Raw genomic sequence first — 27371 nt, forward strand, 5'->3', positions numbered from 1 at the left:
TGTTTTTAAACACACAGAGAATAAAATGCATTAAAAAGCTCTGCACTAAGTTTTTCCTCCAGTTCAGCTAAACCTCAGATGCCTTTTTGAAAACACAAAGTCAATCCAGCAAGGCAAGTACTAGAATTACAATTTAGAACACTACCATTTCCTAACCTTTCTATCTCTACAGCCCCCAAAGTGCACATTCATGGATTCACAGAATGGTTTGGATTGGAAAGGACCTTAATGATTACAAACCCCCTGCCATGTGCAGGGCACCTGCCACTAGCCCAGGTTGCTCAAGGCCTCATCTGACCTTGCCCTGAACACTTCTAGGGAGGGGGCATCCACAACCTCTCTGGGAAGCTATTCCAGAACAGCCAGTTACGACAAGGAAAGCAGTGAGGGGCTGCAACCAGCTTGACACCTCCCATTCCATGTCTCAGTCAAGGATGAATGATGTTGGCAGCACTATGAATTTCTGGCAAGGAACTTTTTGCTGTAATTCACCATTTCTGATAAAAACAAAAAGGCTCTGCTGAAGTATCTGTAATTTCTTCTGTCATGTTTACACACATTCAATACATGGAGTGTAAACAACCCTGAAACACGGGGATTTACAGACTCACAGAAGGGTAGGGGTTGGAAGGGACTTCTGAAGGGCAACAAAGCTGGAGAGGGGTTTGGAGCACAAGCCCTGTGAGGAGAGGCTGAGGGAGCTGGGGGTGTTTAGCCTGGAGAAGAGGAGGCTCAGGGGTAACCTTATTGCTGCCTACAACTACCTGAAGGGTGAATTTCTCAGCTTGTTGTCACTGTGAGGACTCGCTGCAGTGGGCATCTAAGACAAACCCAAGCTGGACATGAGCAGTGTGAGCCTGTAGCCCCGAAGGCCAATCTGGGCTGCATCCAAAGCTGGATCTGCTGGCAGTTCAGATAGAGGATTCTGCCACTTAGCTCTGCTCTGGTGAGACCTCACCTGGAGCACTGTGTACAGGTCTGGAGCCCGCAGTACAGGAAGGACAGGGACCTGATGGAGTGGGTCTAGAGGACGACCATGAGAATGATCAGGCGGTTGGAGCACCTCTGCTGTGAGGCTGAGGGAGTTGGGGATATTCAGCCTGCAGAGGAGGCTCTGGGGAGACCTAATAGCAGCCCGAAGGATGGGGAGGGACTGTTTACAAAGGCCTGCAGTGACAGGACAAGAGGCAATGGCTTCAAACTGGAGCAGAGCAGATTTAGCTTGAATGTTAGGAACAAGTTCTTTACTATGAGGGTGGTGGAACCCTGGAACACGTTGCCCAGGGCGGTGGTTGGGGCCCCCTCCCTGGAGATATTCAAGGTGAGGTTCAATAGAGCTCTGGGCAACCTGATCTAGTGGAGGATGTCCCTGCTGACTGTGGGGAGGTTGGACTGGTTGTCCTTTGGAGGTCCATCCCAGCCTGGTTCCACTTCCCCACCATGCTGCTGAATCTCTGCTCCCACCCATGCAGTATGGGCAAGTGATGAAGGGATGCAAAGGTCCAAGTGCTTCAGGAATCAAGCTCTTGAACAAAACCTAAATTAAACAGCTGAAAAAACTTCTAAGTGTGCTTTGAATAAGATACTTTCAGATCTTGATGTAGTTTTTAAGAACCAGACTGTTTGTAAATAACCTGTAACCCCAGACCCAGGAGCCCTGCTGCAGCAGCCAAGTTTATTCCTCGGCTCTGCTGTCTTCCAGCAGCTCCTTACATCTTCCCTTTGATTTCTGGAAAACAACAACAACAGAAAGCATCTCTCCAGTAGTAACACCTGGGTTTGGTTTTTTTTGTTTTTGCCTTCTCAGCCCTCAGAGATCTTGTGAAGACCCCACAAACAACTGCCCCAGTGATACCTTCCTGGAGCCAGAGGCAGAGTGACGAGCTGCCCAGGCACTGCTCACTTCCAGGGCATGACCTCAGCTATGCACCCCCACAAATATTTGCCTCATTTGGTCCCAATTGGAAGCAAAGCAGACACTTCCCTGTGCTGCAACCCTGAAGAAGCCTCAGTAAGCTTCTCTCAGCTTGGGGGCATAGCTTTCCACTCATAAAACCAGGTAAACAGCCAGCTTGCCTTCCACGTGCTTCCCAACTCGGGCAGCAGTCGTTGGACATGTCAGTGGAAGAACTGCAGCGAGTGGAGAGGAGCCAAGCTCTTGGCACATGACCAAGAGTGAGGCTGATAGCTATCTTTTTTTTGGGTACCTTTCTCTTCTCCCCCTTCCTTCCCCCCCCCCCAGCTGAAAGTGCTAGGGGTGAGGAGTCATTTTGGCTGCAGAAAACTGAGTGCTGCCTGTATTTAAAGGGAGGAACCCACCCCAACATAGAAACAAGCTATGGGATAGCCTTGTTTGACCTCATGTTAGCCTCCTGAAAAATGCTTTCCCCTATCAGTATGTGAATTACCAAATAAAATTTGGAAAGACTTGGAAAAAACAACAAAAGTATTACACAGATGTGCTTTTGAGTTCAGATGCTGAGCACTGCCAGTGGCATCAACTGGTGTTGTGGAGTCTCCAGCTCTGGAGGTACTCAAAACCCACCTGCTGTCTGTGGGTCTGTGTTCCTGTGTCATTTACTGTGGGTGATCCTGCTCTAATGGGGGGGTAGGGTGGGGAGGGTGGACTACATGATCTTCAGAGGTCCCTTCCAACCCTCACCACTTTGTTATCCTGAGAATGGACATCATTCCTATAAACCCACATCATTTCAGGAGTGCTGTCTTTCTGTAGGCAAGGGAGGACAGAAAAGGAGCTGGGAGGTGAGACCATGGCACTGCAACAGGCTCTGGAGCTTAGGAAAGCAGCTTTGTGATTTCTCACAGCACTGTCAAACTGACTGCTGTGCAAACAGAATCACAGAATTGTTTGGGCTGGAAGAGACCTTTAAGATGGAGTCCAACCTTCAACCTATGACCACCATGGCCATTAAACCATGTCCCAGAGTGCCAAAACCATGTCTTAAAGCGTACTTGAGGTCTTGCGAAGGAAACTCCTCTTGCTCCTCAGTACTCACTGAGCAGGCAAGAAATGCTCTCAGCATTTTAAGGTGTAGTGCAGGAAGGGAAGCTGCCCAGTCTTCAGACAAACTTCCAACTAGCAGCACATGGGACTGCCCAAGCAGGACAGATGTCTAACGCAATTTAAAAAAGAGAATTAAAATCTAAGCATTTCCAGACCTCCCTGGGACTGGAGCACATGTGCAGAACATGCTCCTGTCCTTGCTTGGCAGCACAGGTCCTTACAAGCAGAGAGCTGTGTTTCCCATAGGCGAGATCAAAAGACACTATCAAGTTTTACAACACATCTCCCAGCACCATCAATGCAAGCCTCACAAAGAGAAACATCAGAAGGGTAGCAGCCATCTCCTCCATTTTCCTACTAAAGAAAGGTGAGGGGAAGTGGTTGCTCTCAGCAGCAGACATGCTTGAAGCTCCTAGAGATGCACACAGCTTAGCAAGTGCTAATGGTACTTTCTGATAGGCCATTTAATAGCAGGCACAAACAAGACAGGTAGTTCACTGAGGGCACTGGTTTGGGTTTGCATTTTGCCCAGTTTCTGCAGCAGCTCAGACACAAAGCACTAGCTAGCAAGGAACGAGCTCCACCACCTTGGTCATCTTCAGGCCATAAAATGCTTTTTCTTTCTCCTTGCTAGGCACCACTGTCAAAGTCAAACTTTGTGGCGGTGAGGAACTCCACAATCTCACTTTTGAAAACACCACAGAGGTGAGGAAATGGAAGAAATTTTGTCAGAATGCCCCATGAGCCCTCTTCCCTGTGCCTGCCAGTAAGGAGGCTCCTTCTGAGCTGCTATCAGCTACTCAGCTCAGCTGATAGACTTGAGATCTCTCATCTGATTACAGCACACAGGAGCTGAGAACAAAGGGGAGGGGGTGGAAATGCAAACAAAAAGATAATGAAAACAACCCCAAACACAGCCTTTGACTTTCTTTGCTTGCAACTCACACTTCAAAGTTAGTCCAAGAGTCCAAGAACAAGCAGTTGGGAGACAAAACTAATTGTTTGGGCTAAATCTCACTTAAGACCTACTGCAACAGGTAGAACCTGCCAGCTGTTGGCAGGAAGGTCCTTAACAGCCTTGAAAGCATATTCTGCAATGCTCCTTTTGATAAAATACAGCTTACTTTCCAGGTTGAGCATGAAGCAGTGTTGTGCTCCAATGGCTACACAAGGTCCATGCTAGGAGAGACCACCTTTGCCTGATGCCAGGGAGAAAACGTCGCCAGCAGTTTGGTCTGCAGCAGAAGTTGTGGTGATGGCAGAAGCCCTGCCTCCAGACATGAGCAACAGGTGAAGAAATAAAGTAAGGAATAGGCAAAAAAACCCCAAACCCCAACAACCCACCCCAAGAGTGCAGGGGAAAGGAAACGAAAGAGCACGAAAGGAGAAGTGAAACAGAGAAAGCATGCAGGAAAGTGCAGACAGGCAGCAGGAGGAGGGAACAGCCCCCTGTTAGCTCCACGTGGAAAGCCAAGAGCTGGCCAGTGGGGCAGTGGGGCACACCTGCTTCCCTGGGCACCATGAGGAAGAGGAACCACCAGTGACTTTGCTAGAAGAGGGACAGCACTCAGAGAAGACATCATCTTGGACTGAAAGGAGACAATCTTCCTCTGCCCACCCAACAGTTCTTTGGCATCAGGTGGAGCAGGAAAAGAAGCGAGGAGCATCACTGTGATATCTGCAGGTACCAACACCAGTGGTCACACTGACATGGTAACACCTCCCCAAATGACTGTAGCAGCAAGCAGAAGGGCAGGATTTAGGGACTGCTTTGCTATTCTTGCAGCACCACTAGGATTCATCCTCTCCTTCTATCTCCATTTCCGCAACCCAGTCTTGACTCACTGAGGAGGGGACCAGCAGTCAGCCAGCTCTGCCACAGGAGGAAACAAAGTGTGAGAAATTACAAGGATAAACCCAACCTTTCCTTGGAAAAGCTGATGCAAAACCTGAAGGTGAGGGTCAGGCACAAAGGGAATCACAGAATCATAGCTAGCATGCTAGGGGTTGGAAGGGATATCCAGAAATGGAGTCCAACCCCTCTGCTAAAACAGGATCTCCTAGGGCAGGTCACACATGAAAGCATCCAGGTGGGTTTTGGAGTCTCCAGAGAAGCAGACTCCACAGCCTCTCTGGACAGCCTGTTCCAGGGCTCCATCACCCTCACCATAACAAAGTGTCTCCTCAAGTTGAGGTGTAACCTCCTGTGTTCTAGCTTGTACCTGTTGTTCCTTGTCCTGTCACTGGGCACTACCAAAAAGAGCCTGGCCCCTTCATCCTGACACCCACCCCTCAGATATTTACAGACATTGATAAGGTCCTCTCCAGACTAGACATCCCCAGGTCTCTCAATCTCTCTTCACAGAAAAGAAGTTCAAGTCCCCACATCATCCTCATAGCTCTCACCAGGAAGGCAGCCAGCAGCAGCCCAGCTGCATTTCTCTGCAGCTTCAAAGGGTCAGGTTTTCAGTACTGAGCAAGCACCAGAAAAATAAATGATTAAGGGAAATTTGACAAGGAAAGGGGGTGGATGTGGGTAGGGAAAAGGGAAGGAAGGAAAACACAAATCTTGGCAGAAAACCAACAGATAAAAAAAGAAACAAAGAAGGGGGGTGGGGGGGGAAGAGAAAAATAAGAGCATTAGAAACCATCAACTGAGTTCAGCCATGGTCAAGGTGGCAAAGAAAGAGTCAGTGCAAGCAAGGGGCTGGAAGATGCTCCACTGCTCTGCTTGCTGGCAGGCTTGGAGAAGACCTTTTACCAGTCAGAGGATTTCTGTGACAACAGCTTCTTGCTTGCCTTTGGCAGTTCACAGAAATAGGGACTGCTGTGGCTTGCATCTGCTGTCAATCAGCTCTGCAGTTTATTTGTGCCTTTTTGAGTCAAATGACCCTTTTTGTTCATTTTTACATTTCTGCACTGCTTCAGAAATGGAAGTCCTTAAAAAAAAAATATCAAATGCTCCACTTAGCAAACAGGGCACAGCTCAAAACTGCAGTCTCCAGCTTTACTGATCGCTCCACTCTTGCTCCTCTCTTGTGGGAAAGATTATCTTGCACTGTAAACACAAACAATTAAAAAATGAGAGGAGCAAAGGAAAAATGTGAAGCAAGCCACACTTTTTAATGCATTTTCTATGGCCAAAGCTGGTCCTAACAGGGCAAGAAAGCAAGAGGTGCACCTTTCTCCACGACCTGCAAGATCTCAGCTGCTGCAGAAACAGGGCTGGGCTGACCATGCAACCCTGCTTGTGTCACGATACAGCCAACTGCCTGCTCCCTTTCTGACACCAAACATTCCAAGTACATCTCTCCTGTCCAGTACATCCAGAAGATCATTTAGTCTCAATTCTGTTGGAGGGAAGGAAATGAAAATTAGCCCTTTCTCAAGCATGCCACAATGTGCAAGAAAGCAAGAGGAAAGATTGAAACCAATAGTTAAGCTGCCTCTCAAGAGTCCTCAGCTCCCATTTTCCTGCCTGGTCCAGAAGGAGGACAATTACCATCATCTCCCTGCAGTTCAGTGGCCACCAAGAAACAAATTTTTGGTTTCAACTTAGTGAACCGAGTCCAGGCGAAGAGTGAGCATCCCCATACAGCAGAGCTTTGTTTGCAGCCTGGGGATTTATTTAAATGGGCAGATAAAGCCTCTGCCTCTGAACCCACAACCCAGGCTGCACCCCAGCCAGGGAAAAAACAGCCTGCAAAGAACAGCTCCCAGATGAGCTGCCGTGACATTTGTGCCACACTTGAGCATCAGCCCACCGCCGCTGTCCCACCTCACTTCCCGCTGAGGGGAGCCTCGCTTCACTCTCTGGCCCAAAAGCAAGTTGTTTAGGTTCCTCTTCTTCCATACAGGATCAGGGTGATCCAAGGGCTGCCAGTGGCCATGGCACGGCCCAGCACGCTGAGAAATCCAACGTTACCCACTTGTGCTAATACTCTTTACACAGCTCTCCCTTCCAGTTGTCTGACCAAACACCCTCTCTGTGTGTCTTCCACTTAACAGCTCCTTTCCAAGGCATTTCCAAGACAGAAGCAGAAAGAGGAAAATCCCTTTCCTTGCTGCCGCCCCTTCATCCGACAGAGCTGCTATGCCCTGATAAACAGCAACTTCTCCCAGAAACTGAACAAAGCAGCTACTTACATGTCATATTTTCAACAGGCATGTTTTCAGGCCAAGAAATAAACAGTTATATTTTGGCAATCCTTCATTTCCTGTCCTGTTTGTGAGCCCTAATGTCACAACACACAGCGTGTCCCATGCCTTCCTCCTTGGCCTCAAGTTTGCAGAAAAAGAAAAACTAGTGAAAACCAAAATTGAGCTGCTTGTGATACTTGCAGAAAGCCATGGACAAAAAGGAGGGGAATGGACAAAAAGGAGGGGAATGGACAAAAAGGAGGGGAATGGACAAAAAGGAGGGGGGAAGAGGCAAAATGCTTTTTTTCAGTGTAAAAGGCAAAGTGCAATATTGACAGACTGGGTGTTCAGAGCAAGCACTGCTGGTCCCTGCTCAGCAACGGAGGGAAGTGGGATTTTAGGCCCAGCAAAGGACAAACAAGATTCGAGGTGAAGTTTAATTTTCTTCCCCTGGACTGGGGGGTGGGGGAGGAAGCATCACCCCAAAGCACTGCTGTGATCTCTTGCCACATTCTGCTGTCCCACATGACACTGCAGCAACCCTCTACACCACCCCGAGACACATCTCACTTAACCCAGCTCATTACAACCCTCCTGGGGACTGGTCCCTCTTGCAAACGCCTGGTATGCGTGCTGCAGGCTGGCTGGAATGAATCAAGTGCAGGCTGGCCCGGCGATGGGGACACCCCGGGGACGAAGCCGCTGCCTGGCTCGGGCAGGGCCGGCCAGGCTCCATCCCAAGCAGTGAAAGGCTGCGGACCAACACTTCCTCGTTCTCTGACCTTTTCCATTTAATTACTTCCTGTGACTTTCTTGGAACGGTGCATCGGAACGAGCAAGAGGCAGCCTCCGGGCATAACCGAATCGCTCTAAGGGTTCGGCTCCATCCTCCTACTTGCAAATGGAAAGATGCCAGCAGCCCAACTGGGAGCTGATGGCTGGCAGAGAGGGTCACCGCTTGCAGCAGGGCAGCTACCCCTCTCCTAGGTGCAGGCACTGCTGCCCCAAACTCTCCCACCACTTACACCCCATGCTGCAGCTTCGTGCCTCCGCTGTTATCGGGCATCCCGCTCTCCCCTCTGCCCTGCAATGTGCCAAGGAGAAGCGCAGCGGTGAGGGGGGCAGGAGGGGGAGACGGACGGAAGCAGGAATAAAGGCTGAGATGCAGAAAGAGGCACTCACTTTGCAATGACAAATTGACCTCTAAGTATCGATCTGAAATGGTGCAGTCATGAAGGGACCAATGTGTTGCCAGCATCCTGAGCCCCATTTCCCCCCCTTCCTCGGTTTTAGAAATTCCTTTACAACAAGCCAGTAACATTTTAAGCTTAAAAAAAGAAAAGAGAGAGAGAGAGAGAGAGATTTTTAAAGCCCCAAACCAGGGGGAAGCCCCTCCTAATTCACTTGAAGATGGTTATTTTAAAACTCATCCTGACAGGGGCTGAGGTTGTGTTTTTGGTGGTTTGTTTTTTGGTTTTGTGTTGGGGGGGGGGTTTTTTTGGGGGGGTGATGGTAATCTGGCTGTTAACATTTGCTCACAGTGCACTCAGTGAAATAAGAATAGCTATGCAAATTAAATCCAGATATCTAGGGCAAATAGCACGCTATACTACCATTGTTCTGCCAGCTTGAGAAAACTGATCAGCAGGGCCTTCTTTCCTTTAACATCATATATATATATAATAAATAAATAAATAAAATCATTTCACCCACCACCAAAATGAAAAACAACCCATGAGTCACCAGCTTCAGCGACGCTATCAATCAATGCAAGGCTGGAAGGGAAGAGCTTAGGAAGGAAACCATGGCTTACCTAAAACACACCTCACCGTGCCCTGCTAGGCAAAGACCTGCATCATACCAACCACGAGACCCAACTGCAGCCTCCCAAACAGCAGTTCAGGCTGTGCACCGGGGCAAGGCCCAAGGCTCTCAAGGTGGATGATGCACCAACGCATCCATCTGCCACGGAAACAGCTAACGCCGGCCTGAGAAGCCAGCTCCCAGAGGCCACCAATGCTCCCTGTTTCCCGGGGACTCAATCACAACCTTGCCGGGTTGACTGTGACCCTAGGAGAGGTGGCACGATCCAAGAGCCTCCCTGCCTTGCCCAGGTAGAAGGCACACAAAACCCATTAGCCAAAGCATTCCTTGGTATGGCAGCATGGTGGCACACAGAAGAAGAATTTACTCCAAAACAAACTCCAGCCTACAATCAAGTAAAAAAAACCAAAACCTAAACCCCAACCATCAGAACCAGGTAGTCACTGTTTCACACTGACACTCATCTCCACACTGATCCTTGCAGGAAAAACTCTTCTAAAGCAGCGTCTTCCTGGAAGGTGAAGGTTGGTGAGCACCAGCTTTCATCTATTCACAGAATCAACCAGGTTGGAAAAGACCTCAGAGACCATCAAGTCCAACCTACTACCTAATACCTAACACCTCCTGATAACTAAACCATGGCTCCAAGTGCCACATCCAATTCTTTTTTGAACACCTCCAGGGATGGGGACTCCACCACCTCCCTGGGCAGCACATTCCAATGGCAAATCACTTTCTGTGAAGAGCTTTCTACTCGCCTCGAGCCTAAACTTCCCCCAGCGCAGCTCGCGACTGTGTCCTCTCATTCTGTTGCTGGTTGCACCAGGTTAGGTTTGTCCCTGAGCAATCAAACCTGGAGACAGAGACCCAACTCCCCTCCTCTTGTCCAACTGGAGAAATAAACCCCAAAACTAAGCTCCACGAATCGGGAACAGGCGGGTTGCTGTTGGTTAGGTCAGGTTTGCTGTTGGGTTAGGCTGCAGCTGGAAATGAGTCGGCCACATTTTCCCAGCCTGCTAAGCAACGGCACTCTGCGCAAGAGAAATTTAACTCCTTGCTATTTTTTTCACTGAAAGAACCCTACCCACTTTCAAACCCCACCATTTCAGAAGCTACTCATAAACACACACCTCCAGCCTCTTCACCCTGAAGTGCCAAAATAATAGCCCCCTCAACGCACAGCCCACAGGCAGATGCCATCCGCTGGAGAGATTCGAGCACCCAAGGAGACCACCTCCCGACAAAGTCCGACGTTACAAAGGTGCAAAAGGCAGCACATGCTGCCCACGACGATTGCTACTTTGTTGTTGTTGTTTCAAACACCAAAAAAAGGAGCCGAAAAGTTGCACAATTTCAACGCTGATTTTATAAGCCCTGAGAGAAGTCATTTTAAAACGCAGTACATCCTATGGCGCTTGGCACCAAACCAGTCCTGCACGCAAGTGACTCATTTCTCTTGACTGTCAAAACCCAGAAAGAGATAGCCAGGAACGACGTTTGAGCCAGCAGGGCTTATAAAAAAAGCCTTTCCTGTCATTTCACTGCAATAGCCATCAAAGTTTTATTTCGATGAAGGGGGAGGGGAGGGGGGAAGGAAAAAAAAGAAGAAATCTATAAAAGGGAAACCAGCGCTGTCACGCATTTTGAACGCCTCGGTGCGGCCTGTCGCAGGGGTTTGTTTGTGGCAATGCTGGAGGAGTGCTCCCAAGCTGAGGCTTGGTTCTAAAGCGGGGGGGAAAGAGGCAGTGCAGTCGACACCCGCCGTCGTCCCTCCCCACCCCAGTGCCGGGGATAGGTAGGGGGGTGGGGAGGGTGGGTGGCAGTGAATGGGGAGGCCGCCGGTGCCCGGGTTTATGAATGCGGCGTCATGTGACGGCGGCGGCGGCCGCCCTCCTATTCACAAAACGGCGGCGGTCGGGGCGGGGATCCGCGACGTTGTCGTGTCGTGTCCGTCCCCCCCACCGCCAACCCCTTCGCTCCGCTTCTCCATTTCACCCCCCCAACCCCAACCTCGGGGCTGCGGGGCGGGGGGAAGGGCAGTGCACCTCTGCGCCGCCCCCCACTCCCCCGCTGCTTCCGCCGCAGGATGGCCCCACCGGGAGCCCCGAACCCCACCCCCCCCCCAGGCCCCCCAGCTGGGGCGGGGCGGAGAGAGGTGGTGGTTGCGAAGGGTGTCCGGGGGTGCCCCCACTACCCCTCGCCCCCGGTCCCCGCACCCGACCGTCCCCGCGGGTCCCGGGGGTTTTTATGAATGAAAAGGCGGTATGCAAATCAGCGCGGCCCGGGGGGGGGGGGAGCGCGAAATGGCGGATGCGCGGGCGGGCAGCGCGCACCCGTACGCGCGTGTCCGTGTCCCTCTGTCCGCCCGCGGTCTGCATGTGTCTGGGGGCGCGGGGGGGGGTGGGGGTGTGAGGGGGGGGTCGTGAAGGATCTGCACCGGCTCCCGCCCGGGGCAACAAAGGGTTGCCCCCCGCCCTCCCGCCCGGTCCCGCTCACTCGTCAGGGTAGGCTTCCTCGGTCATCTTCTCATCGTCTAGGCTCATCCCTCGCCGCGGGCGGCCGGGCTGCGCCTCTGCATCTTCCTGCGCTTCACATGGCGGGGAGGCCGCGCCGCGGCGGGCCGGGGCTGGCGGCCGCGCCGGGCCCGACGGCGCGGGAGCGCGGGCAGCGGCGGAGGTGGGAGGAGGGAAGGGGCGGGGGGGGGGAGGGCTACGGCCAGGCTCGTCGCCGGGTGGCGGCGGCGGCGGCCGGGGGCGAAGGAGGAGGAAAGGCGGCGGTCAGTGCGCCGCGGGGGCGCGGCGGGGCGCGGCGGCGGCGGCGCGGGGTCCGGGCCCGGGAGAGCGACGCAGCGCCCGGGGGCAGGCGGCGGCGCCGGGCCAGCCCCATGGCCGCGCTCACGCCATGGCGGGGCGCCGCGGGGAGCGGCGGAGAGGGGAAGGGAGGCTGGGGTAAGCCCCGGCAGGAAGCGGCGGCGCTGCCGAGCGGCCGCGGCCGCCGGGAGCGGGCAGGGCAGCGCCGGACCCGGGCGGGAGGGGAGCCGCGGCGGCAGCGCCGAGGAAGGAGGAGACGCGCCTGCCACTGGCACCTCCCCCGCGGCGACACGGCCCGCCCCGGCCCGGCCCACTGAGCCCCCGCGGCGCAGCGCCCGGGGTGCGGCCGCCGCCGCCTCGCTCCCCTCCGCCCGCCGGCACCGCCCCCCGCGCCGCAGCCCCCGCGCCCCGCCCATTGCCGCTCGGCTCGGTTCGGCTCGGCTCGGCTCGGCTCGGGCCTCACCTCAGCTTGTCCCGCCTGGGTTCAGGTTCTCTCAGCCGCGCTCTGGGCTATTCAGCCCGGCCTAGTAAAGCCCAGTTCAGCGGAATCTAGCCCGTCTGCCACCCGTCAGGCCTAGCTCCCTTCAGCCTGACCTTGCCCAGCTCGGCTGGGCTCAGCCCGAGCCAAACTAGCTCGGCCCACTCCAGGCTAGCTGGATGCGGCTGCTTGCCACGGCTGACAAGGCCCACAGGAAGGACTGACGTGCCTGTCGGTGATCACCGCAGTGCCTGTGTTTAACAGCCTGTGGGGACAGGAAGAGCTTCCCTAGGAAGGCCGGAGCTGTCCCCATGGAGCCATGTCTGGGGTTTCTCACCACCCCTGTGTGCTTCCTGCTCCATCTTGGCCTCTACAAGGGCTCCGATCAACCCTTGGAGCCATGCTCAGCCACACTATGGGCTGAGCACAGCCACCCCGGTCACACCATGCAGCGTTCTTGGTAGGTCACTTTAAATGTTGGGGGGTTTGGTTTTGATTTTTTTGGCTACAACAAACAGTGCAAGCACTCTCACAACATGTCACCGCACCCTGATACCTCCTCCTGCCCTGGGAGTCCACTTGGTCCACAGAGGAGGAGGTGACAACAGCCAACTTCTGACAAGAAACTTTGGCCCATGAAGTTGAATAACTACCAGGTTTTGCTCCATGAGGTCCTCTACAACCAGGCAGAGGAGAAGAAATGTGGGAAAAGATACCTGCCTGTCCCACACAGACCCTTCTGGTGTCTGCAGGCTCCTCAGCTGCAGCATCTCTTTGCCATTGCATGTGGGGCAATGTCCCTTCTCTGCTCTCACTGCACAGGAATAGTCAGACCCTGTAGAGCTGCACATCCTAAGGAAGCCACTTAGTGTTCCATCTTTCAAGTCTGGTCTGTGGGACTTAGTCTTGAAGGGACCTTCAGATTTTGGGGTGGGAATTGTGTTTCTGCTCTCTTGGGCTTTGCTTTCAAAGTGCCAAAAATTGCCTTTTCTGAACACAAGTGGAAACGTGGAGGGGAAAAAATATCTGTGGACTGCTTGTAATGTGATGGAGGGAAAAGCTGATGACAGCTTTGAGGTCTTTATGGGAGGTTACCCCCAGAGAGATACAGAGTGTCATTTGGATGCACTACCACAATCTGCAACATTGGTGGCATCCACCATATTATAGTAACACACTTGTCATTGCTAGAGGTTGGGCCAAACACCAGCTCCAAACACTGCTCCACTCCCCTTGGCAGTCTGTGGCTCCCTGGGGTGCCAATGCTGCCTCTCTCCCACCTCCTTTCCACCCATTCATTCCTCTGCAAAGCCCAGTCTAACACCCCCTTGGCTCTGTGTACGTATGTATGTGTCCCCTCCCCGGCTGGGGAGCACACTGCTGGATCAGCTCAGATGGTCCCAAGTAATAATACCCCCCCATCCCCCAATACCTCTTTATTTTGGTAAGTTATTCAAGGATCCAGCTTGCAGAGGCTGGCATGATAAACATCTTGGCAAAGCTGAGCTGGCAGTGAAGGGAAGTGTCAAGGCAGGAGTAAGCAGTCCCAGCTTGGAAGGAACGTCTTCAGCTGCTGTACCATAAAAGAACAGATGTAATGATTTGATGCACTTCCACTCATCCTATGACTCCCTCCAGCCCCCCAAAACAATGCTGCAGTTGCACAGATGTCTGACATCCTTAGAATCACAGAATCACAGAAACGCCTCAGTTGTAAAAGACATTTGTCATGAAGTCCAACCACCCTCCAGCTCTGCTGAGGCCGGTGCTAAACCATGTCCCTCAGCACCACGTCTCCACCTCTTTGAAACACCTCCAGGGATGGAGATTCAACCACCTTCCTGGGGAGCACGTTCCAGTCTTTGAGAACCCTTTTTGGGTGAAGAAGTTCCTTGTGATATCCAACCTAAACCTCCCCTGGTACAACTTGAGGCCATTTCCTCTTGTCCTATCACTTCTTTCTTAGGAGAAGAGATCAATCCCCATCTCACTACAGCCTCCTTTCATGGAGTTGCAGAGAGTGAGGTCTCACCTCAGTCTCCTCCAGACTAAATCCCATTTCCCTCAGCTTCACCAGCCTTGTTCTCCAGACCCTTCTCCAGCTTCCTTGCCCTTCCCTGGACCTGCTGCAGCACCTCCTCAATATCTTTCCTGGAGTGAGCACCCCAAAATCTTTCACACTGAAAATCTGTGGGCAGCAGCAGCATTGGTGCACATGAAGTGGGGAGCACAGTATCTAGCAATTGGCTACCAGGGAACCAGAATATGGGGAGAATTATGGCCACATGGAACACCCAGGGTGCAATCATGTAATTAAAAGGCCACTTGAATGCCTATGCCGCTGAGGAGGACTGGGTGTTAGTCACTGCCTAATTAATGCTTGGGAGCTTGGCTGTGTGATCCAGGTGGACTTTGATGTACTTTGTGTTGTGGCTGTGGATGTGTGCCCCAATGGTGAGAAGGAAACGTGTCTGAAGTTTGGAAGGCTGAACTTTTACCCAAGCTAGTTCTCTTGAGTCATTTCCTGTGGATTTGGGAGATCTCAACATTTCCCCAAAAAAAGATTGGATGTGGCACTTGGAGCCCAAAAAACGATTGGATGTGGCACTGGGAGCCGTGGTTTAGTTGTCAGGAGGTGTTAGGTATTAGGTAATAGGTTGGACTTGATGATCTCTGAGGTCTTCTCCAACCTGGTTGATTCTGTGCTTCTGTGATCTGGTCTCTGCTTTTGTTGCCCTGCTAATCTGGAAGCTGCCAGGCCGTTTATTCTCCCAACGCTTTCTCTCACTGCACATCCCTCTTACCGCTGCTCTCATCCCCATAAACACTTGAATTGGATTTTTCTTCTGATATTCAGGTCACCCTGGCGCTTCCTGCGAGCAGTGCTTTCGAGCTGACTGACTTTTCTGAATGAGAAGGCTCTCAGAGGTGTGATTGCTGTTTGTGCATCGCGCTGTTTGTACACAGAGCTTCTCCTTACACACTGAAAGGCGCTTACCCCCCTCCTCCACCCTCCACTCCCCCCCGATGCCATTGTGACAGTACCTAGAATTAATTAGCCATTGGCGGCAGAGCGTCAAGGCAGCAGCTTCTGCATGCTAACGACAGGCACGCTGTGACTGTGCTGCCTTTTATATTCACAAGGAGGAGTGTTTATTTTGCAGAGTAATACTTTAGCTGTTGCAGAGAGCCTGGAATCACAGAGAGAGGAATGGCACAGAGAGTTGGAAGGGACCTCTGAACTTCATCTAGTCCAACCCCCCTGCTAAAAGCAGGATCACCCAGAGTAAATCACACAGGAACACGTCCAGGCAGGTTTGGAATGCCTCCAGAGAAGGAGACTCCACAGCCTCCCTGGGCAGCCTGTCCCAGTGCTCACCTACCCTCAAAGTGGAGTTTTTCCTTATGTATATGTGGAGCCTCCTGTGTTCCACTTTGTGTCTGTTGTGTCTTCTATTGCTGGATACCATTGAGAGAGTCTGACTCCATCCTCCTGTCATTCACCCTTTAACTACTGATCAACATTAATGAGGTTCCCCCTCGGTCTCCTCCAGGCTAAACAGCCCTAGCTCTCCCAGCTTTTCCTCCTAAGGTGAGTGCTCCAGGCCCCTCAGCATCTTAGTGGCTTTCTGCTGGACTCTTTCCAGCAGTTCCTTGTCCTTCTTGAACTGGGGAGCCCGGAACAGGGATGCAGTATTCCAGATAAGGCCTCTCCAGGGCAGAGAGGAGGGGAAGGAGAACCTCCCTTTGACCTGCTGGTCACACTCTTAATGCACCCTAGGATGCCATTGCCTTTCTTGGCCATGAGGGTACATTGTTGGCTCATGGTCAGCCTGTTGTCCACCAGGACTCCTGGGTGCTTTTTGCCACAGCTACTCTCCAGCAGGTCAGCCCAGTCTGTACTGATGTCTATGGACTTTGTTTCTGCCTGGACTGAAAATGGCCTTCCTGAGTGCTGTTACACCTTTAGCTACCTATTTTTTTGAACATCTTTTTTTTTCCAAGTGAGAAGCCCTGGGATTTGTAGCAGCAGAGTTTAGGATGGAATTTACTACAGGCTTGCAGCGTAGCCTCCTACCTTTACCTCCTCTTGCTTTTAGACAAGCTGAAATCTTCCATCCACACCGCTGACTTCAGACCCTGAAGAAGAATGTCAGTACCTTGGTGATTGTGCTAGTTTCAATGACTTTTCCACTGACTCACTGGGTGGCTTTGAGTGAGGAGTGGAAGTCAGCAGTCCTGAATCATGCCATCCTCCAGACAATTGCCCCCCTCCCCGATAATTCCTTTGGGAAGCAATCATATTTGCAAAGCAATGATTACATCCCTGTTTCCCCTCATTGTAATCACTTAGAATGCAAGAGCCACAGAAACAAGCTGCAGCATTTGCACTCAGCTTGAAAGCTTTCAGAGCTGACACCTTCTGGGAGGTCACAGAGTTTGGAAATACCAAAGGGGTGGTGGTGGTTTGCTTGCTTGGTTTTGTCCTTTTTTTTCCCAGCAGGAGTGGGATTTCAGCAAGCAGTTTGGAGAATTGTCAGGAGGATTTCAGGCACCTGCCAGGGAGAAAAGGAAGTGGAGGGCTCCTTGCAGGATGTCCTTTTGATGGGTGGTAAGTTAAAAAAACAAAAGTAGAAAGGGACCCTCACCACCAGGTCACAGAATCACAGAATTGCCTGGGTTGGAAGGGACTTCAGAAGGTCATCTAGTCCAAGCCCCTCTGCAGTCAGGAGGGGCATCCTCAACTAGATCAGGTTGCCCAGAGCCCTGTTGAGCCTGACTTTAAATATCTCCAGAGGTGGTGCCCCAGCCACCTCCCCAGGCAACCTGTTCCAGTGCTCCATCACCCTCGCAGGAGATGGGCTGCTGTGCCTGAGATCTGACTGCCTCATTTCTTGGGTTTTGTTTTCCTGTGTTTTAGCAGGAGAGAAACTGGCAACAGAGGTGATGTGATCTCTTCTCTCCTGTGTTCCTGTGCACTGTGAGGGGCAGGGGCTGGTGACTGAGGTGAAGAAGGGGAAGGGAAGGAAGGAGGAGGAGAGTAGAGATCTCCAAAATAACCCAGTGCTCACCAGTTCCAAGAGAATAAATGGTCAGCCCTTTCTGGACACCATGGGATTCACCTGGGCAGCTGCAGTGCCCCAGTGGCTGGGCAGGCCTTGAGCAGTGCATCCAGGCAGCTACAAGTCCCCACCTGGAGGGCACAATCCTGGTTTCGTTCGTAGCTGTCTTGATGAAATCCTGTGCTCTCCTTCATGCTCTCTCCCAAAACCAAAGCAAGAAATGAGGGGATTGTGAGGGGAAAGGGTATTGCAGAACCCTTGCTTTCCTACTGGGCACTCTGATGTCCTTTTAATATTCCACAGTATGTGATTTATAGCCCTCCTGACACAAGAGTTTGGTGCTTCCATTGTGTGCATAACTTCTTTTGATATAAAGGGATGATAACAAAGCTGAACTGCAATCTCACAAGCACATGACACATTGTCTTTGTGGTGCAGATAGCAGGCAAATGCTCTCTGATCTCCAGTTCAACCCCTCAACTACCCCCCCCACCCCAGTTTCACTCTGTGGACAGATTTTAGCAAGTTTAGTGAAGCAGTAACATTGGTGAAGGTGATTCCTTCAGATGTAGTGATGCAGGATGATCCTTCTTGTGGGGATCCCACTGCAGCTGAGTCCCTGGCATGGGCTCTTTGAGAGCTTGGTCACACAGCTGCTCCTTGAAGGTCCTGCTTACCTTTTTTTGCCAAGTGCTTTGGAAAGAAAAACTGCTACAAAACCTTCACATGTCACCCTTGGTTCCTCAGCAGTGCTTTGGTTCTGTGTCTTCCTGGCTCCAAGTGTGCCCTGGCCCATCAAATCAAAAAATAAGTGTGCATGACCTTTGCCACGGTCACAGATACACTGGCAACCTCCCAATTAGTCCTGAAGCTGGGTTACTGTTGGCATGAGGGATGGGCTGCTCTCCTCTCAAGATGCCTCTCCACCCTTGAATGGTTTCTGCATTTTTGATACAGCTGTTTCCAGGGCCTCGTGGAGCTGAACAAACAGATGCCAAATACTCTGTTTGTAGTTCAGGGTGCACAGCAGTGGATGGGTCTGGTAAAAGAACAGTGGAGCTGTGCACACCTTTTCCTCTCTTCCTTGGGTATTATTTCATACATCAGAATCAGAACTGGTTTGGTTGGAAAAGACCTTTGAAGATCATCCAGTCCAACCATCAACTTAAGACCACAATGGCCATTAAACTATGTGCCAATGTGCCATGTACACAGGTTTCCTTTTAACATTCCACAGTATGTGATTTAGAGCCAGTGGTGGAAACCACTGAGCAGTGTGCTCAGGTGGCTAAGAAGACCATCAGCATCCTGACCTAGTGTGGCCAACAGGACCAGGAAAGTAATCCTGCCCCTACACTTTGCCCTTATGAGGCAACACCTCAAATACTGGGGTCAGTTTTGAGCCCCTCACTCCAAGAAGGGCACTGAGGTGCTGGAGCATGTCCAGAGAAGGGCAGCAAACTGGTGAAGGGTCTGGAGAACAGGGCTGGGGAGGAGCAGCTGAAGGAACTGGGGGTGTTTAGTCTGGAGAAGAGGAGGATGAGGGGAAACCTCATGGCTCTTTACAGCTCTCTGAGAGGAGGCAGGAGTGAGGTGGGAGTTGGTCTCTTCTCCCTAGCATCAGGTGATAGAAGGAGAGGAAATGGCCTGAAGTTGTTCCAAGGGAGGTTTAGGTTGGATATTAGGAAAAGTTTCTTTCCCATGGGAGTGGTCAGGTATTGGAACAGGCTGCCCAGGGAGGTGGAGGGGTCATCATCCCTGGAGGTGTTCAAGAAATGTGTGGCCATAGCACTTTGGGACATAGTTTAATGGCTGTGGTGGCCTTAGGTTGATGGTTGGGCTCAGTGATCTTAGAGGTCTTTTCCAATCCAAACAATTCCATTATTCCATGCCACTGACCCACAGAGATGCTCAACAAGCCTTCATTTCAGAGGGTCGTAGTCCACCTTCCTGTCCAGGCAGATATTTTCTCTCATGTCCACATCCTCACAACAACTCCAGCAAGGCACATGGCTTATGAGTGTCTTGGAGGTGGAGAACTAGAGCCAAAGCAAGTTCATGGTTAACCCCATCCACCACTGGATGGTTTGCCCACGAGAAGTCACAGCACACAGCGAAGGAGCTGGGAGGAGAGCTGAATGGTCCTTGCGGAGAGCAGGACCAGCCGGCCGTGCTGCAGGACGCTTGCATCACTGCTCCTGAGGATTCCCATGGAAAATAATCCTCTGCTCCTTTTATGTCCTTGTAATCACAAACATGTTGTGCTTCCCTGCCCACTTCTAAGGAGCAAAGTAATTAGTCACTCCATGCAAATCTTCTGGGACTGTGCTTGTACTCCAGCATGGATTCCAGCCCTGTCTAGAAGGGAATGAAGAAGCTCCTCAGCTGTGTGTGGTTATTAGCAGACACTGCCATTTGCAGCAACTGGCTGCAAGGCCTTTTGCCTGCTCCCAGCAGCTTCTGCTGCCAGGGTTCACAGATTCATGGAATGGTTTAGGTGGGAAGGGACCTTGAAGATCATCCAGTCCCAACCCCCCTGCCATGGGTAGGAACACCTTCCACTAGCCCAGGTTGTTCAAGGCCTCATCCAATCTGGCCTTTAACACCTCCACACCCTCCCTGGGCAACCTGTTCCAGTGTCTCCCCACTCTCACTGTCAAGAATTTCTTCCTCATCTCCAGTCTCAAACTGCCCTCCTCAAGCTTCAATCCCTTGCCCCTTGTCCTATCACCCCAATCCTTTGTCTAAGGTCCCTCCCCAGCTTTCTCGTAGGCCCCCTTCAGGTACTGGAAGGTCTCTCCCCAGGGCTAGAAGGTCTCTCCCTAGAGCCTTCTTTTCTCCAGGCTGAACAGCCCCAACTCTCCCAGCCTGACCTCACAGGGAAGCTTACCCAGCCCTCTGATCATCTTGGTGGCCTCCTCTGGACCCTCTCCAGCAGCTCCAGGTCCTTCTTGTGCTGGGGGCCCCAGACCTGGAGGCAGTGCTGCAGGTGGGGTCTGAGCAGAGCAGAGGGGCAGAATCCCCTCCCTGTGCTGCTGCTCTCCCTGCTCTGGCTGCAGCTCAGCACACAGCTGCCTGCTGGGCTGCCAGTGACCACTGCTGGCTCCTGGGGACTTTGTCACCAACTGACACTCCCAAGTCTTTCTCCTCCAGACTGCTCTCCAGCCACTCCTCATCCAGCCTGGATTTGTGCTTAGCAAAGCCCAGCAAAGTAGGCTTGGGTTATGAGAGCTTCATGCTTGCAAAGCTAAAAGCATGGGTTTGCCCCTCCAGAGCTCACTGCCTGCTCACAAAACTCCCTTGTTACACAGGAGTAACTCCAGCACCTTCCAGAGGAGCCTCTCCAGCCTCTAAGAAAAAAGACAAGGGGCTGGTTCTCGATGGGTACATGTTCTGACCTTAAAAGCTGGAAGTAAAACCAATCCAAGATATGGGGCTGACTGGAGTGGCAGCTGAAGGGCTTTTCCTGCTCCTCCTGCAGTTAATACCAGCGTGCTGAAATGGAAGGTGGGGAGGAGCAGAGGCTGAGTTAAGGTTTATTGAGACAAAGAATTCTTTAGAAAGTGTTGGGAAGCAACAAGTAGAGGACATTGTGGAAAATAAGCTTCATTCCCACCAGGAGTACCTGGCTTGCAGGGACTGTGAAGGAAACCTCCTAGATCCATCTGTCTGATTCTGTTCTTCTCTTCACCCCAGCATTTACACTTAAATAGATCTGCTGAAAGTTGTCTTTAGGAAGAGAATTTCATCCCTTCCTGCAGGTACTTTTAAAACATGGTTGTTGTTTGACTGCTGCTTTACAAAGTATGGCTGGAGGGGTGACTTGTACAGGAGGGATCATAGAAAAGTCCTTCAAGATCCTCCAGCCCAACCATTCTCTAACTGTGCAGTCTGGTGCTAAGCCACGGCCCTCAGCACCACATCTGCCTCTGTGAAACACCTCCAGGGATGCAGATTCAAGCACCTCCCTGGGAAGATTGCTCCAGTCATTGAGAACCCTTTCAGTGACGAAGTTTCTTCTAATATCCAAGCTACACCTTCCCTTGTGCAACTTGAGGCCATTTCCTCTTGTCCTATCACTTGTTTCTTGGGAGAAGAAACCAGCCCCACTGGGCTCCAACCTCCTTTCAGGGAGTTGCAGAGAGTAATGAGGTCTCCCTTCAGCCTCCTCTTCTCCAAGACTAAACAACCCCAGCTCCCTCAGCTGCTGCTTGCCAGCCCTGTTCTCCACACCCTTCACCAGCTTTGTGACCTTTCTCTGGACAGGCTCCAGCACCTCAATATCTTTCTTGGAGTGAGAAGCCCAAAACTGAACCCAGGACTCAAGGTGTGGCCTCACCAACGCTGAGTGCAGAGTGACAGAGGAGTTATGAGGCCCTGAAGAGAACTGCCTGATTCATCCCTCCTGAAGGAGGTGGCAGCAGGATCAGGCCATGCAGAAGACATGTGGGGCTGGGAGGAACCCCTGGAACCCCACGGGGGAAGATGCAAAACCCAAACCAACACACTAATGTGACCAGCGGAGGGCAGAAGCTGTTCTTCTCAATGCTTGGCTGCTCTTGTCAGCAGAGTGACATCCCCAAAGGGACAGACACCTGAGGAGAGTTTACAACACTGGATGTGGGCTAATGCCTTTATCAGGGATCTGCATGAGGGAACTGAGTGCACTCTCAGTAAGTGTGCAGATGACACTAAGCTGTGAGGGGCTGTTGATCAGCTGGATGGTGGGAAGGCACCACAGGGGGACCTGGACAGGCTGGATCCATGGGCTGAGGTTTAATAAAGCCAACTGCTGCATCCTGCACCTGAGTCACAACAACCCCCTGAAGGCTCCAGGCTTGGGGAAGAGTGGCTGGAAGCTACTCAGTAGTAAAGGACCTGGCAGTGTTGGTGGGCAGCTGGCTGGAGATGAGCTGAGGGGTGCTCAGGTGGCCAAGGAGGCCAGCAGCAGCCTGGCCTGGATCAGCACTGGTGTGGGCAGCAGGAGCAGGGAAGTGATTGTACCCCTGTACTAGGCACTGGTGAGGGCACATCAGTTCCAACTGGAACAGTTCTATGATTCCAGAAATGTTGTGATACTCTCTAGTTGGTGAAATAGAGGGGAAGAAATTTTGCTGCACAAGAGTGCAGTGGTTAAGATGCTTTCAGGAGGGTGCACCAGAAGCAGGCAGAGCAGCTTGTGGTGCTGATAACGCTGGTTCCTCCTCAGGGAAACTGAGTCATGGCAGTAAATCGACTTGGCAAAGCCCCAGAGTAAGTGTGCCAGAGTTACAAATAATATCAAATGTAAACAGATTCCCCTTACCCTGCCTGCATCCCTGGGAGAGCTGGGGCTGTTCAGCCTGGAGAAGGCTCCAGAGAGAGCTCAGAGCAGCCTTCCAGTACCTGAAGGGGGCTACACGAGAGCCGGGGAGGGACTTTTGACAAGGGCTTGGAGTGACAGAGCAAAGGGCAATGTACTGAAACTTGAGAAGGGCAGACTGAGACTGGAGATGAGGAAGAAATTCTTGACAGGGAGGGTAGTAAGACACTGGAACAGGTTGCACAGGGAGGTGGTGGATGCTCCCTCCTCCCTGGAGGTGTTCAAGACCAGGCTGGATGAGGCCTTGAGCAACCAGTTCCAGCGTGAGGTGTCCCTGGCCATGGCAGGGGGCTTGGAACTGGATGATCTTGAAGATCCCTTCCAACCCAAACCATTCTGTGAATCTATGATTCATGCACTTGCACAAAAACCATAACAGCACTGAGGGGTTTAGATGCTCCTGGAATGAATGAGCTGGGTGGCCTGGATAACAGCAACTGAGTTCTTACACAGAAATGAAGATGGAGTGAAAATGAGGCACCTGGGGGTTTGGTTTGCCCTCAAGGAGCACAGGTTGGTTGCTCACACTGTGAGCGTGGCAGGGAGGCACAGAACAGAGAACATGCCCTCTGGAAAAAACTGGGAAAACAACAGCTGCCTGGGATCAGGCACTGGAAAATGGAGGCAAAAAGAACTGGATTGGGGCAAAGCAAAAGCAATGTTTTGTGGGTGGATTCCCCCCCCCCCCCCTTTATTTTGTTTGGGGGGGAATGAGGAAAAGCCTCAACATGTTATTTGAGGTCAACTCCAATCGCTTTTGGAATCTCATATTTTGGGTTGAGGTTCTTTATCCCTCTTGCTTCTCACACTTTCTATTATTTCAGGTCTCTTTGGAGTAGGAAATGCCACTTCAAACTAGCAAATCAAAGGGTTGTCTTTAGAAGACATGGAAATGAAATCCTGTGGCATTTTCAAACCCAAACGTTTCTTTCCAGAAACGTCTGCCCTTTCCCACTCTGCTTCAGGAGTTTGTTTGCTGTGTTTCATTCATTTTGGAAGTTCCAAAATCACAGCTTTTGGCTTTGGGTTGGGTTGTTCTTCTTCCTTTTTATTTTCCACCCCCCCTCTGACATTTTTTGGGTCTTTTTTTTTTTGCCTCATTAAATTCCTGCTGAGCAATGTCTTCTGCAGAGAGAAGAGGGAGGTGTGGAACCTGGGCAATGGGGTGAGCACATCTCCCTGTGTGCTCGGTGCTGGGGAGGCCACACCTTGAGTGCTGCACTCAGTTTGGGGCCACTCACTACAAAGAAAGCCATTGAGGAGCTGGAGCAGGTCCAGGGAAGGGCAACAAAGCTGGGGAAGGGTCTGCAGAACAGGGCTGGGGAGGAGCAGTCGAGGGAAGTGGGGGCCATTAGTCTGGAGAAAAGGAGGCTGAGAGGAGACCTCATTGCTCTCTACAGCTCCCTGAGAAGGTTGGAGCCAGGTGGGGGTTGGTCTCTTCTCCCTAGTAACAAGTGATAGGAGGAGAGGAAATGGCCTCAAGTTGTCCCAGGGGAGGTTTAGCTTGGAGATTAGGAGAAACGTCTTCCCTGCAAGGGTTCTCAGTCACTGGAACAGGCTGCTCAGGGAGGTGGTTGAATTCCCATCGCTGGAGGTGTTTCAGAGAGTCAAGAGATGTGGTGCTGAGTGTTTAGTCCCAGCCTTGGCAGAGTCAGAGAATGATTCTGTAATTCTGTGTTAGCAAAAGGTCCTGGGAATGATTTGCAACTAATGATAGTGTCTTCAGGGCACAGGATGGAGCTCACAGACTATGGCTGAGGGCAAGAGCATTCCCTGTGCCCAATCTTCTCCAGACTAAACAGCCCCTACTCTCTCAGGCTGTCTCCAGAGCAGAGCAGCTCCAGCCCTCTCCTCACCCTTGTGGCCCTTCTCTGGACACTTTCCATCACCTCCAGATCCTTCCTGTAAGAGAGGCTCCAGAGCTGGACACAGAGCTCCAGGTGGGGTCTCAGCAGAGTGGAGCAGAGGGGCAGAATCCCCTCCCTAGCCCTGTTGGCCACACTTCTCTTGCTGCAGCCCAGGATAGGAGAAGTCTATGTGCTGACTTAGGGCTGCCTGCATGTCTGGAGCATCTCCTCAGACTCAGGGATGCACAGACCCTCACTGTCTGCATCTAAAAGGTATTAAGCAGGATTTTGGAGGTGGAAAGCTGGCAGCAAGTGGGAGGATGTTACATTTAACGACGTGAAATAACGGCAGAAGCCAGGGGCAGGGTGATTGAAGAACAGCTTTGGTTGCCCATTACTTACTTCACTCTTCCTCCTGCATCTGTGAAATGCTGACTGCTGCACTGTCTGCCTAGCAGTGGCACAGCTGACCTCACTTTCTTCAGGTGGACACTTCTGGTCAGTAGCTTGAAAACGGGTCTAAAACGTCCCCAAGTATCAGCGCTAGCCAGAGGGGGAGAAGGCTCAGAGATAAAGCAGAATGTGCACACAGCAAGGCATGCCCCTTATCTCCCACTGAAATTGGTGAATCACTATCAGGGCTGCAGCAGCATTCTCAATTCCTGCACCAGCTTATGACCTTTGATACAAGAGCAGCAGAATTTTGGCCTGCAATCTGATAAAAAGCCAACTGTGCCAGAGCAGCAAAGAGATTAAAAGCAAAACAAAACAATTAAAGGAAACAGGGGGTGGAGGGGGAAAAAAAAGCCCAACAAAACCCAACAACCACAAAACAACCAAGAGATGAAAAATTACAGGCTAAAATTTGAACTCTCTGATGACAGACTGACAGCTCTCAGTATATGTCCCCACTATGGGGACAGGCTGTGAGTGTTGGGACTGTTCAACCTGGAGGAGAGAAGGCTGCAGGGAGATCTCAAAGCAGCTTTCCAGTACCTGAAGGGGGCTACAGGAGAGCTGGGCAGGGACTTCTGACAGGGGCTGGAAGTAATAGGATGAGAGGGAGTAGACTTAATCTTGAGGAGGGTAGATTTAGGCTAGAGATTAAGAAGAAATTCTTTGCAGTTGTCCAGGGTGGTTCTTGTGTTGTATGAATTGTAAATACATGTAACTGTGGTCTGTTTGGTACATATGCAATGCATTGCATGGTTCCAGGCTGTAGCTTTGCTTGTAGATAGAGCTTCATTTGCTTCCATCTGAGCTGCTCTGGCAATTTTATTTTAGGGGGCAATTCTCCCAAATTAGCTGGGGGCTAATTTCAACATACCACAACAGTGAGGGTGGTGAGACACTCAAACAAGGAGGTTGTAGCTGCCCCCTACCTGGAGGTGTTTGAGGCCAGGTTGGAAGAGGCCTTGAGCAACCTGGGCTGGTGGGAGGTGTCCCTGCCTGTGGGGGGGGTGGTGGTGGTGTTTGGAACTGGATGATCTCTGAAGTCTTGGATCTTGATGATCTTAGTAGGGTGAACATGAGCCAGCAGAGTGCCCAGGAGGCCAAGAGGGCCAATGGCATCCTCGCCTGTATCAGGAATAGTGTGGTCAGCAGGAGCAGGGAGGTCATTCTGCCCTGTACTCAGCACTGGTTAGGCCACACCTTGAGTCCTGTGTCCAGTTCTGGGCTCCTCAGTTTCAGAAAGATGTTGAGATGCTGGAAGGTGTCCAGAGAAGGGCAACAAAGCTGGGGAGGGGTCTGGAGCACAGCCCTGTGAGGAGAGACTGAGGGAGCTGGGGGTGTTTAATTTGGAGAAGAGGAGGCTCAGGGGAGACCTTCTTGCTCTCTACAACTACCTGAAGGGAGGTTGTAGCCAGGTGGGGGTTGGTCTCTTCTCCCAGGCATCCTCTTGCAGAACAAGAGGACACAGTCTCAAACTGTGCCAGGGCAGGTTTAAGCTGGATGTTAGGAAGGAATTCTTCCCAGAAAGTGAGATTGGCCATGGGAATGTGCTGCCCAGGGAGGTGGTGGAGTCACCATCCCTGGAAGTGCTTACAAAGAGCCTGGATGAGGCACTCAGTGCCATGGGTTAGCTGATCAGATGGTGCTGGGCGATAGGTTGGACTTGATGACCTTAAAGGTCTTTTCCAACCTGGTTAATTCTGTATTCTGTGTTCTGTCCCTTCCAGCCCAAACCATTCTGTGAGTCTGTGATATATTACAGTCCTGCCTTGAAGGCAGATCTGTTGCCCATGTGAGGCTAGAGTGCCACCCTGGTGTCACTGGGGTGTGGGTACTGCCTTGCTTTTGTGGGGTCATTAGTCTGCCTATGACTGGGAATCCTTCCTTCTTGCAAGGATCCCATCCACTTGGATGGCTTAGCTTTCAATGTCACCTGAAGAAAAAGTCTGCCTGAGGCTGCCTGGTTTCAGATCAAACCCTTGTGAAAGCAGTGAATTGAGTATGGATTCCACTCAAAACTATAAATGGGGCTTGATTTGCTTGAAACGTTGCCCAGGTTTCTTTCATGTTGATCCCCCCCCACCCCCCCCTTTCTTTTTTCAGACTTGGCCTGTTTCCTAGGTTTGTAACAAAACCTAAACCAAACATCACTGGGTTTCAGGTTTAGTTGTGAAAGTTTAACACAGAAACCATTTTCCTCCAGGGAGGAAGCCAGGAGGGGGAAAGTGGGGAGGGAGATGCTGGGCTGTGCACTAAGGCTAAGCTCTCTTTTTAATCCTTTTGACAATGACAGTGACAGTTTGTAATTTCTTTCTTGAAAGCAGCTGGGGATGAGGCTTTGGACAGAAGAGAGGAGGGTGACCATCACA

General features: G+C 51.6%; 1 protein-coding gene across 1 annotated transcript in view; it reads right to left on the reverse strand.

Moving 5' to 3' along the window:
* SPRED2 (sprouty related EVH1 domain containing 2) overlaps nucleotides 1-12046 on the reverse strand; it is an 82283-nt gene extending 70237 nt beyond the window's left edge. Inside the window, exon 1 of the mRNA XM_054177291.1 lies at nucleotides 11486-12046. Coding sequence (XP_054033266.1) covers nucleotides 11486-11532 — 47 coding nt within the window. The 5' untranslated portion in view covers nucleotides 11533-12046. The remainder of the gene's footprint in view (nucleotides 1-11485) is intronic.
* Nucleotides 12047-27371: the final 15325 nt, after the last annotated feature.

Source organism: Dryobates pubescens, chromosome 39, assembly GCF_014839835.1.
Source record: "Dryobates pubescens isolate bDryPub1 chromosome 39, bDryPub1.pri, whole genome shotgun sequence".
NCBI classification, from domain to species: Eukaryota; Metazoa; Chordata; class Aves; order Piciformes; family Picidae; genus Dryobates; species Dryobates pubescens.